The sequence below is a fragment of the Saccopteryx leptura genome, chromosome 11 (genome assembly GCF_036850995.1).
Source record: "Saccopteryx leptura isolate mSacLep1 chromosome 11, mSacLep1_pri_phased_curated, whole genome shotgun sequence".
Classification (NCBI taxonomy): Eukaryota; Metazoa; Chordata; class Mammalia; order Chiroptera; family Emballonuridae; genus Saccopteryx; species Saccopteryx leptura.
The window spans coordinates 752233-765065 of NC_089513.1; the positions used below are offsets into that span (position 1 = coordinate 752233).

At 51.3% G+C, this 12833-nt stretch overlaps 1 protein-coding gene and 1 non-coding gene across 5 annotated transcripts in view; one reads left to right on the forward strand and one right to left on the reverse strand.

Moving 5' to 3' along the window:
* Positions 1–380: 380 nt before the first annotated feature.
* Positions 381–12833, reverse strand: part of NFATC1 (nuclear factor of activated T cells 1) — a 92363-nt gene continuing 79910 nt past the window's right edge. For all 4 annotated transcript variants that reach the window (XM_066352243.1, XM_066352241.1, XM_066352244.1 and 1 more), the window contains one exon: positions 381–2276. In XM_066352243.1, coding sequence (XP_066208340.1) covers positions 2227–2276 — 50 coding nt within the window. In that variant the 3' untranslated portion in view covers positions 381–2226. The remainder of the gene's footprint in view (positions 2277–12833) is intronic.
* TRNAA-AGC (transfer RNA alanine (anticodon AGC)) lies at positions 6156–6231 on the forward strand. The gene has a single exon. It is a non-coding gene; the product is annotated as a tRNA-Ala (tRNA).

A 12833-nucleotide genomic window follows, 5' to 3' on the forward strand; every position in this document is an offset into this window, starting at 1 on the left:
TGAGTGGAAGGAGACAGTTTACACACACATGGCAGGTGTCTCGCTGAAACAATGGTCAAATGGCACGCGGGTGTATGTGTGGCCAAAGCCTCCCCCAGGCCGCCGCTCAAAGCAGAGCTATTTGGCACAAAGTGAGCACGCCTCTCCCACACGGCCTAGATTGCCCGGCTCACGGCATCTGGCTCCACCGCCGCCCATGTCCACGACAGGCTCTCTTTAAAGGTAGCAGGAGGAGAGGCTCCGTGATTGTATCAGCGCAGTTTCACGACACCGAGCACTTCTCACGGGTACAAGTCCCTGCAGCAGCAAACACGCTCCCTGGCAAGGCGGGGTTTCCACATGCCAATGACTCACGCTCAGCCTGGAGTGTCCAGTGAGAAAAGGACTGCTTTATTGGCTCTATTTCCTAACTACAGAGCTAGCCGACACAAACATCAAGCACTCCCTTTCCGTAGGATGCCCATCAGAAACGTTTCATGCAAGGCTAAGATGCTGCACGCCCAGCAAGTTCTGGGGTCACAGGCAGGAGGGATGTCTGCAGGGAGCAGGACCGTATGTACATGGAGCCACACGTCTCCAGTTCTTCACAGTGATGTGAAAATGTGTCAGGGTTGTTTCCTTCTGTGACTTAAAAAAGGAAGACACAGTCATACAGAAGAACATTTTAAAAATAATCCCCCCCCCCAGCAGGAGAGCGGTCTCCCACCGTCCCTTTGTGTTCCGCACCCGCGGCTGCAGTTCAGGCAGATTCCAGCAGGGGGCATGACTTCCTAAGGCACAAGTATCAGGTTAAACATGTTTTAATTAAACCATGCTTTTTTTTTTGTTTGTTTTTAATGTTTTTTTTTTTGTTTTGGTTATGCGAAACGATAGATTGTGGCTAGTAGTTAGGTGTAACAAGCGGTTAATTGTACAAAATGCAGTAGTAAAGCCTACACTACCCTACCTGATAACAGTCACTAATCTGAAACTTACTACAGTCGCTGTGTATTAAAATGTTGCTTTTGGTAATTGTTTTCTTACATGAAGCAGGGTTATAAGGCTTCTGTGAAATAATAATCTTATAGCTGAACAAATATATTACACTCCCTTTGCCTGTTATATTACAGGTACAAAATACTACAGGTATTTTGCCATTTGGTAACACGGGATGTTCTGAGCACATCTCTCCTGGCTTCTAAAGTGCATGGTTATCTGCACGTGACAGACAGCCCAGGCCTGTCGGAGCATCAGGCCTCAGGGGAAGCAGCTGAAAAGCCAGGTTTGGAGTCGTAGATGTGTCTCCCCAAATGGATCCTGGTTATTGCTGGCGCGGAGACAGAAGACCACCTGTTATTTATTATCTACACATAAATATGTGCCTATTTCTATGTACACACATGCAAATGCAAGACCTGTCCTGTGACGGAGAGAGTTCTTTTCTTGTCCAGTAACCTATCTTGGGCTATTCAACCTACTTGTGCTGTTAGAAGCCAGATTAAAAACAAAGTCCTAGCATGCTACAATGAACAACCCTATGGTGTCAGTAACACAGGGGAGGGGAGGATATTATGAAAGGGCTGAGATGACAAACTGGAAAATTTCTAAAATGCACTGAATAAGGCAACACAATCGTATATTACAGCCAACGCTCAGCGAAAGCTGGGGGAAGAAAAAGTAGCAAATGTGTGTTAGGTTTTCCTCACAACCTCTTGCTTGCCGGTATCCTCTTAATTGATACAAAATTGGATAATGATGAAATGCTTGTATAGCTTTGTCCTACAAATACTCTCCTGGTAGCAAACTTAATGCTTCATTCTATGGCGCCCTGGTGCTGTGGTTAGGTTAAATAAGGCACTTCCAGTACTGAGGTCCAGGGTGCTGAGATGTGCCCGTCAGGTGGCCACGTGGCGTCATTCCCATGAGGGTGCCATCCACGGTCTGTCTCCTGCAGTCATCCCCCCTTTATTTTGTTCTTGAGATGACTTTTCCTTCAGCCGATGCAGTGGTCCTCCCTCCCTCCCTCTCTCCCTCCCTTCCTTTCTTCCTTCCCTCCTTCCTTTCTTCCCTTCTTCTTTCCTGTGAAAGAGCTACTTCTTTGTATATATAACGTCTTCAGTAAGTTGGAAGTTCTGAGTGGTACCGGGTGTGTTCAGTTTGCTTAGTCAGAAGTCTGTACGCTGAGCCTCCATTGTCACCCGTCAAGCTGACACCTCACAGCTTCTGAGTGAGTCCCGACATTGCCAACTATGAGTGGGTGTTGGTGCTGGAGAGGTCGTTCCGTATGATTTCATTTACTACAAGAAAACAAAAGCAGAGACAGCGTTAGGGCAGCACCACTGCTCTGCAGCAGGTAAGAAACCAGAATTCCATCAGCCATGGGTGCAGGATGTGATGGGAGGCCTGTGAGAGGAACCGGATCCCTTCCTGCCTCCCGCTGTGTGCTCCAGGTGTTCTGAGCCAGCAGAGTGGCTTCCCAGGACCTGGCTGCTGGGCCTGGGGCGCCGCAGGGCCTGCAGCTACAGCTACCCACCCCGGGGCCAGGCACACCTTCTCAGAGCAGGGGCAATGCAGAGGTGTCTGTGACTTCACAATCGGCACCCATGTGGAAGCACATCAGGGAAGTCCAGGCTCGGTGGCCGCCCCTTGGCCTCGTCCTCAAGTTGAGAGGGTGCCGGCACTGGGCGGGGGAGCCCCTCTGTGGGGGCTCTTCCTTCATCTCTGTTTCCTCATCCATGGCCACAATCAGCCTGTGATTTTTGGCAGTCAGAGAGGAAATGAGCAAAGGCCATCACGAGTAAGCCACAACACCCCTCCCTCCACCTCTGATGGGCACTCAGATAGTGAAAATGTCACCAGGGAGGTGTCACCATGGTCACTTTCCTGACAGACTTTGGAGGTGGGGAACACGCACTCACGTCATGGAACAGCCGGGTTTCCCTCTGCTGCCCAGATAAACTCCACGTGTTTCTGCAGAGGCCCCGGTCTGTCCAAGGGCAGCTTCCTGAGCAATTAGCTGTGTGCATTTCATCACTCCCACTCCCTCCCCTGCATTCCCTTTCAACATCCACCCCCCAACTATTTTTAAGAATAACAATAACAAAGCATGGTTGGGGGAACCAGGAATTGTGTCATGGGACCTGATAACAGCACCCGCTGGCCCCTGATCACAGGAATCCTGCGCTGCACTCCCCGAACCCTGACTCTTCCCAACTGTGTGGCCTAGCCTAGACCCAGGGCGCAGTGTCCGTCTGCTGCCAGGGTGAGGGGCTCCGGCCGGCCTGCCCACAGAGCCTGGACCCCGCCCAAAGCGCAGACATGACATCGAGCTGCCTGACACTCGGAGGGACTCACAGCTGCCGCAGGGCAGTGATGCCGGGCTCAGACCAGAGCTCAGGGCAATGCTTGGTGGAGAGCATGCATGGAGGCTCTGTAGCCACAGGGAGCTTTTCCACGACAGTCAGGCACCATGAAGTCCACTCTGCCCTCTCTGCCTGGTTCAGGTGTCTCTCTCTGTTATTCCTGGCATTTGCCCCCAGAGATCCCCAGGCCTCTGGGCTGTGCTGCTTCCTGACACACAGACGGGTGCCTGGGACACAGAGACCACGTCACCCTTCTTCCCCATTTCACTCGTCACACTCTTCCCTTTTTAAGAGGCACATGTTCAGTTTGTATTTGGCGGGACATCACCACATCAAAGGACGTTCTGACAAAGAAAAATCACAAACCCTGAGTTCCTCCAGGCTGTTGTCTTGGGACGTAGCAGGCTCACACCATGAGGGGATCGCACCAGGCACAGTGTGTGGGACACACTTGGAAGACACAGAGCTTGTGTGCAGAGAGACTAGTGGCTGGTGAGGGGACAGAGTCACATCACCACAATGCCCATGCGGTAGAGCACCCCACTATCTCTCCCTGTAGCACTGGGTGGGCAGTTTACAAGTTGCTTTCATGGTCACTATCTCACTTACTCCTAAACCTGGCCCTAGGCTAGGGGCAAAGCAGGTCTTCCTCAACTGCTTTCAGGTTAAGCAACAGGTTTGGGGCCAACAGGGCAGTGGTCTGGACTCCTAAGTCAGGATTTCTCCCATGGGGCAGCAGGGGCCACTGGGAAAGCGGGCATGGAAGCAGAGGGGTGTCTTAATCCAGGTGCAAAGTGAGCTATGACCCATCAAAGCAGAGAAGATTTCATGGATGGGGACAGTGGTGACCACGGGTCCCCCCTGAAGAAGTGATGGACCCTTCAGTGTTACTATAGCAAGAGATGGGTTTTAAGTTTCATCCCAGTATCAATGAACATCGAGGTCCCAGACCACAAACATGATCTAGTAAGATTAGATATTGAAAGTCCCGAGGGGAACAGGAATGGAGAACAGGGTGGGGGACTAAGGTTATATAATTCTGGAAACCGAAGGATGATCTGAGGTTTTAGTCATCATGAGGACTGACAGGGGCCGATGGTGTGACGAGAGTGGGGACCGAGAGGAAGGCTGAGAGGTAATATGATGGCGACGGGAGAGTCCTGAGGGGTAGCGATGATGGGTAATGGGAGGGAGGCCTGAGGGGCAATAATCACGGGGAACAGAGGGAGGCCAAGGGCTTACAGGGTGTCCTGAGGAGTAATAATGATGGAGAACTGGGGGAGGCAGTAAGCAAAGCAGCTAGAATCTTCTAGTTCCTCAAGGTTACACAGACCACAGGAAAATAACATCTGTTTGACAAGATAAAAGGGGAAGAAACTTCAGAAGTGGGCTTCCCCTACTGCCCACGGGGGCACCTGAACCTTGTGGGAGTGCTGCCGTGGGTGGGAGCGGGAAAATCACTCAGCATGTCCTGAGCCATCCAGGGCCCTGGTTCCCACCACGGGGCTACTTCGGTGCCAACCCCTCTCTGACCCCACTGGGGCCACTGGGAGAATCCAGAAGCTGGAAGAGCCCACTGAGTGAGCAAAGCTCCCGTCTGTCATCGTGGTCTGGTGGTTTCTGATGAGCAACTGGCCCTGCCTCCCTTCCTACAATGTGTTGGGTGGAAGTGCTGGGTCATCAGATACTGCTTTGTCTAAGCCCAGTAATGTCAAGTTCAGGGTCACAATGTTTCAGACACCTTGGGAATTCACTCAAGAACTATCACACATGTGCAAACATCCTCTAGGATCTTCCCTAAGAATGCCGCGGGATTGCGTGCGTCCAGCAGCAAGCCAAGATGGACCACCGTACGCTGCAGAGTGGAGGGCAGCCTGCCTGCACAGCTCTCTACACAACTGAGGATGGACAACCAGAAAGCTACACATTCTTCCCCAGACACAGTCCGTGCTAGATCCAGTCAAGAACGCCATGATGGCTCCTCTTTGACAGACGGGTGGAGGTCAAGTATTTTTTGACGGCTGGGCTGAGAACGAAACCTTGGGACCCTCTCGCCCTGCTCCTCTCCTGGCCACAACTTCCTATCTCTCTTCCATGAGGTCACAGTTCCGAGTCCACAGCCGGCTGCAGCGACCGGGACTCTGCACGGGCTATTTTGGGAGTGGCTTTCTCCCTTTGACATGGTTGTGTTGGTGACACCCACGCTTTCCCACAATGTCTTCTCTCTGCTGATAGTTTCCATGTCTTATTCAGCTTTTCCACCTACACCAAGGTTTCTTCTTTATACAATTATTTTGTACTGCAGGTAAACATGTGACCCCCTGGCTCGTCAGAGACCTGAAAGCGGAACCTTTGCTTCACGTCAGATGTCCCTCAACAGGATGTGGTGAGCTGTTACACCACAATTTGATTTAATAAGAAAGGTTTTTTCCCTTATATTTAATTTTTCTCTTAAACGCTCCTAAGGTGGAAACTATTTTTTTTTCTAAGACTTCTGTGGCAGTCTGAATTCTTGTTCTAATCTGGGATATGTATACAGGATATCATATACACCAAAATCCGGCTCTGCATACAGATCTGACACTATTTTTTTAAGTACAAAAATCCGGCTCTGCATACAGATCTGACACTATTTTTTTAAGTACAAAAGTACCTTTTATGTGTACTTAGATTATCTGTAAAGGTCAACTAAATTCTTCCTAAAATGACATGACCTCTTATGCAAATCCAGGTGAAGTATCCATTTTAAAGTACAATGTACTTCCATATAATGAATTTCTTCTTTTTCATCATGATTTTGAAAAATGATGACCCGCCCTGGCCGGTTGGCTCAGCGGTAGAGCGTCGGCCTAGCGTGCGGAAGACCCGGGTTCGATTCCCGGCCAGGGCACATAGGAGAAGCGCCCATTTGCTTCTCCACCCCTCCGCCGCGCTTTCCTCTCTGTCTCTCTCTTCCCCTCCCGCAGCCAAGGCTCCATTGGAGCAAAGATGGCCCGGGCGCTGGGCATGGCTCTGTGGCCTCTGCCTCAGGCGCTAGAGTGGCTCTGGTCGCAATATGGCGATGCCCAGGATGGGCAGAGCATCGCTCCCTGGGGGGCAGAGCACCGCCCCTGGTGGGCGTGCCGGGTGGATCCCGGTCGGGCGCATGCGGGAGTCTGTCTGACTGTCTCTCCCTGTTTCCAGCTTCAGAAAAATGAAGAAAAAAAAAAAAAAAAAAAGAAAAAAAAAAAAAGAAAAATGATGACCCAAAGCCTCATGTTGTAACGAAACACCCAGGTTCATCCCTCAGGTTCACTCATGGATTTTGTGACGAATGTGGAAGGACAGCGCAAACGAGAGGAATTGTCAGAGTTTGAATATTAATACATTTGCCCCTCTCAATGCCTAGCTTTTAGGCAAAGTTCCCCCACACTTCTGTCCTAGTTTATGAAAGCAACGAAGGATCTGAAACCCCATTTTAAGGACCGAGCAGAGCACTGGGTCACCCGGCACCCACACAGCCCCAGCACCTGCCCAGGCACATCTGGACATTTTGCAGTGTCCTGTGAGGAAGGAAAGGCAGACCCTGCGATTGTGAGTTTTGTACATGGAGAGATGACAGAAGGCTCCACTGATGGGTGAAGAGGCTGAGATCAGGACCGCTGACCAGAGCGTGGCTGCCAGCTCTACCACCTCAGCCGCAGTTCTGTAGGCTGCCAGAACGCACCTGCTAGATGCACTGCACACTGACAGGTGGACAGGAGTCGTTTTCTAACATTACTAGGAAGGTCATGAAGGGACCGAGAGCCGTGGTGGGTGTCCCCCAGCTGATGCTGCAAGGGTGGGCGGACACAGGCCTGTTGCTGGTGCCTGAGCCTGACGTCCCCTCCGTTCCTCGTTCCAGCACCACTGTTCCCTCTGTCTGCGGCTCGCTGGTCTCACCTGCTCAGCTCAGAGACATGGGGTCTCTGAGGGGAAGTGAGGAGGGCACAGCTAGTACCTTCTTGTCAGAGGCACTTCTCTCAGAAGAGCACAACATCCCGCCCACCGCACACACTTGGTCTCTGCTGACGTAGAAACGTGTTTCAGTCATTTCTCCTGTACCGGCTTTCATGAGCTTCAAACACTTTTGTTATAAAGGGAAGAGGGACGCGACCAAAGGAACTGTGCGGGGCCTCTCCAATCACCTATTTTCCACTGTATTGTAAGAACACACATGACACGTCAGCATTTCCTTTGCTCTAAAACAAACGGCAAGTGAACTGAGCGCTGGCGCAGAGCTCAGTGCCTGAGACTGCCGGCACCCCATCAGGTTTTCATTCAGAAGTCCCAGTAGCCAGGCCCCAAACTCTCCATTTCACATGAAAAATGTGGGTGGAGACCAGACGTGGACTGAATGGATGTCCCTCCACAGCAGCAAACTCTCCCGTTGTGACTCATTCTTAGGAGTTGACATGTGAGGGGCAGTGCCCACCGTGCAGGGACCCCCAGCTGGCTGGGACCTTCAGGGCACCCGGCCCATAGGCCGCCAACTGCAGCATGAACAGGGGTCAGCCAGCATTGTGAACCTTGCTGGTCTCGAGGCTTTTCACCCACTGTCCTGTTCCTCCTCTCAGTGAATAAGTGACAGCCACGCTTCTGTGTGGAGGGACTCTGAATATGAAGGGAGAGCTGTGTCACTTTAACCTGCAGGAGGAAACAGTGGCCATGGAGGGAACCCAGGTCCTGACAGTTAGTATGTCCCTTAGATTCCAGGAAACCGAGGTGTTACATGACCAGAGTTAAAACAGAAATAAACCCTGGAGGAAAAGAAACCCCTATAAAGTGACAGGAACTACAGAAAGCATATCTAGGTATTTGTCTTTAAAGATGGCCTGACATCCCAGGATCCAGAGGGTGCCTAAGCCACATGACGCTTTCTCGAGTGGCAACCAACCACCTGAGGCCAAAACTCCCGAAAACCCCGTGACTTTCTCCTTTTCTCAGACCCACGTTCCCCCTGCGCTCTAGGCCCTGCGTTCACAGCATCACTCAGAGGCACGTGAGCCAGCGGCCAGTGCTGGGGGCCTGTGACCTCCCTTTAGAAGACCTGACGGGAGGCCTGCAGCCTGGACATGCAGTGTGGGGAGAGGGTGGCTAGATGACCAAGGCCTGTTCTCAGGCCACCTTGGAAGCTCCACGTGACATGGTCCTGCCTGGGCTGGGCCTGAAGTCCGATCTGTGAAGACAGGAGGCTTGGCCAAGGTCTCTCTCAACTCATTGGAGATCAGAGTTCTGTCTGGTGGGGATGACGGAGCACGAGCCTATGGCCTCTTACCAGCTCTCTGGGAGGTGGACACCATTCTTTTCATGGACTCAGGCCTAGAGAGAGCAGGATGGGAGCCGGTCCTCATGGAGCAGCTACACAGGGTCAGGAGTAGAATCAGGCTCTGAGGGTGGGATACAGGGCAGCCAGGATCCCACGAATGTCAGCAGGGAGGTGGGGCGGAGGCCAGGGCTTCCTCGGCCTCCAGCCTGCTTTCTAAACGGCATAACAATTGCTGAACTGCTCCATCAGAAGCTTGAGTCACCTGCTTTTGCAAAGAAAAGACAAGTATGCATGCACTGGCACTTTCTGGTAAACTTTCAGTTTACCGATAGTCAGAAAGAGAAGAAAATTACTGGGCATATGAGTGAAAGTCACAGTGGTCTGAAGTTCATGCAAAGTCAGAGCTCAACCACAGGCCCACATGTTCTCCCAAGAACAACATGGCAAACACGGAGGGCCTGGTCCTGCCGGGCTTGTAGTTCCCATGTCTCTTGCAATACAAGTATTTTATTTTATTATCTGGACAAGTACCTGTGCAAACACGACCTGTGTCTTTTTGTTTCTGTCACACAGAATCAGCAGTCTGGCTGGTCCCTCATGAGTGACAACCAGGCGCGACCATGGCTCACATGACCCAGCAGCCCTCAGTGTCGTGAGCCAGCCAGGGCTGCGGGCTCCAGGGAAGGGAGAACCGGGGAGGCAGCAGTACAATTATTCTGGGTGTTCACAGACATGGATCCTAGCTCCTTAGGAACTGGATTTGGGCTTGGAAAACCAGAAATTTGGTTTCTCAATGTTAACCCAGCACTGCTTCATCTTTGTTTTTTTTTTAAAAAGTTAAGATGGATAAGGACTATCCTTTGCAAATAAACAGTTCTGGCAACTAAAAAAAGAAAAGTGCCGTATTTGTACATATTAGCTTAACTACATAAAAATATTTTTTAAAGCATTTACAAATAGTTACGTTAGTTCCAGTAAGGAAACCAATTAATTGTACTAGGAATTAAAAAAAACCTAACAGTATTTATCTACTGCCCCTCAGTAAATTAGCCAGCCCAGCAGGGACCTGTCATTTTTCTGTTCCTGGCTTTATTACATGCTACAAACGTTGCTTTCCCATGAAAAGAGCTATTTCTTTAACAACACCATTGTCCTTTAAACAAAAGCTAAATGGAAAACAAAAGAGGCTTAATGATTCCACTGTGGGATCTACACAGGCTGAAGTCCCACCCTGTACTCTGTCCCGTGGACACCCTGTGAATGCTCACAGTCACTGAAACACGGCTCATCAGTGGACACTCCGCACAAGAGCAGTGGACACTAACATTACTAGGAGGGTCATGAAGGGACCGAGAGCCGTGGTGGGTGTCCCCCAGCTGATGCTGCAAGGGTGGGCGAACACAGGCCTGTTGCTGGTGCCTGAGCCTGACGTCCCCTCCGTTCCTCGTTCCAGCACCACTGTTCCCTCTGTCTGGGGCTCGCTGGTCTCACCTGCTCAGCTCAGAGACATGGGGTCTCTGAGGGGAAGTGAGGAGGGCACCTTCTTGTCAGAGGCACTTGTCAGTGCCCACTGCTCCCTCCACACTCCTCTGAGAAATGGAAAAATGCGTAATCTTTACAGGGGACGCGTCACAAACAATTTTATTTTTAAGGGAAAGCCAAAATAGCTCATTGAGGAGCAAAACAAAACAGGAAGGATACTCTTTCTCATTCCTATAACTAGGAGATAATTTTAAAAAGTACTTTCTAACTTTCCCAGAAAACACACCTTTAGCTAAAGTTAGTGTTGTAACCTAAGAGCACAATAATTTAGGTGGACGCAGGGACCCAGAAATATCTCAGGCCAAACCTGTTCTCAAAGCAGCAGCTCTGGGATGTCTCCCAATTGTCTGCCAACAGAAACCTTCCCCGTATCTACAGGCTCTGGACAGAGGGTCACATCCTGCTGGGTACAGACGCTCATGGCTGTGACCTTTCCCGCCTGGGGTGTGAGAGCTGCGTGTCCCATGTGCTGTGGCTTCAGTGGGCGGCTGAAAGCCCAGCACTCATGCTTTCACTGGTTCTTATTTAAGGGATCACAGTGGACGTGAGCTGAGGATGCGTAACACCACAATAAAAGCTACAATTCAGAGACGAGAATTAGGAAGCAGAGGATATGCTTCTGTTCCCTGTGATAGTGGGTCTGGTCCTGGTGGGAAGGACCTGTGGGGGCCTGAGGAGGTGCAGTGGTCTCTCTCAAGGGCTTTAATTCTTCAGAAGAGGCAACACCTTAGAAAGTCCTCCATGAGCACCTGCTTCTCCGCAGGTGGCGCTGGGTCCACAGTCCCCTGTGCGCCTGCTAGGTCCACATCGGCCACACTGGGTCCATCAGGTGGCCAACTGCTCAAGGCACTGCCTCTGACCGTGAGTTAAAACAGGGCAATTTGACCTGGAGTGCATCACAACCACTGTAATTCTGAAAATGCAGAGCTGCAACATCACTAAAATCTTTTTTTCACTTTTTGCCTTTTTTTTCCCCCTCAAAGATGCTTTGTGAAGCAGTGGAAAATAACAGTTTCTCAAGTTTCATTAAAAAGTAAGTTCTTGTGTTACCTCGGGTGTCCTGGACCCATCTCAGCCTTCACTTATTTTTATCTTTTTAATCCTAATCAGCCAGTGCCACGGGGCCTGCTATTTTTGGAAGGAGAGAACGGGACAGCAGTGGGACTGACTGACAACAAGTCACGGTTTTAATAAAACATGACCCTCCCAGCTGGATGTGGGGTTGGCTGATGAACACTGTTGTTACATGACACTCTGCAGCCATTAAAACAGAATAATTTTCCTACCTTCCGTGCTGCTGCCTTATTTAGCCTGAATTCTCCAAATAACGCAAACGGCTCGGTGTGGAAACTCCGGCACTTGTGGGGACCGGCCACCATGTGACCGGGCATTTCCACAGGCTGGTCCTCCTCGCCTCCGTCCGCTGAGCGGCAGGGCGTGTGCTCTGCCACATCAGTGCCCATTATTTTATCTGTGCCCCTCGCTGGGCTCATTACCTGCCAACAAGCGTTGTTCCAGGGCTTTGTGGCACTAGGAAATCCATTCCTCCGAATCACAAAATTCCTATTCAATCATAATTAATAGAGTTGAAAAAAAAAAAAAAACTGTAAAAGCTCCCTTTAATGAAGAAAATGAAAATAAACAAATGGGCCCGGAGAGAAACAGAGAGAGAGAGAGAGAGAGAGAGGGAGACAGAGGCAGCTGCGGGCTGGTGCGCTGGCCTCCTCCTGCTGGTCCCCGAGGCCGGTGCCCAGGACGCCCACCCGCTGCCAGGTTTGGGTCAGGGAGGAAGGAGGCAGCCGCACCTGGGTTCACAGAAAGTGAAACCACACCTGGTCGTCATTCACTGTAACTTTGAACGAAGTCCTCACTTGACCAAAGAAGCGTGAATAATTGTTAGGTGTGGTCGCTGCATGGTATCCCATGGAAGGAAACGGGCACTTAAAAGATGTAACTGTGAGGAACAGTGGGCTGGAGTGTGTGGTCTCGGCGGCCGCCCTGGTGTTGGACCTGGGCGAGGGGTGTGCTGCCCCATTGGACAGTTCCTTCTGGTCCTGTGGATGTTGAGCATTTTCGTCATTAAAAGCAAACATCCAAGGGACGCCGGAAATGGGCCGGTCCCCTCCCACGCGAGCCCCACACCCGCTCCTCGCCATGCCGAGGTCGGCTGCGTCACCTGCAGCTGAGATGGACACAGGTTTTTGGGTCACCCCCCCAACCCCCCGGACCAGACCATCGGAACCCGAGTCCGGCTGCAGCCCGGTCCACACGGAGGGCTGAGGCACGGGGCTGGCAGGGGGCCGCGAAGAGGCCTTTTTGGTGCCTCCGGCGAATTCTGTCCTTAATTCACTTCTCTAGTGCTGCTCACCTTCAAAACACCCTAAACCCCACTCACACCTTTAAGAAGGAATTCTGGACTAGTTTCTTTTTTTTTAATTGAAAACATAACACTGTACAAGTGATGTTTCGCTTGAGGTTGGAGGATGCTCTAAAACTTCTGAGGAATGCCGGGCAGAGTAACACAGAGACCCGGAAATGGCGGAAGGGACAGACAAGGAGGGAGGCGTCCCTGCCCCGGTCATCGCCTGCCACCTCGTAGCTCTAGGCGCGGAGGCGGCCCCCAAGTCCTGGCAGAGGACCCAGGATAGGACCATGACCCTGCA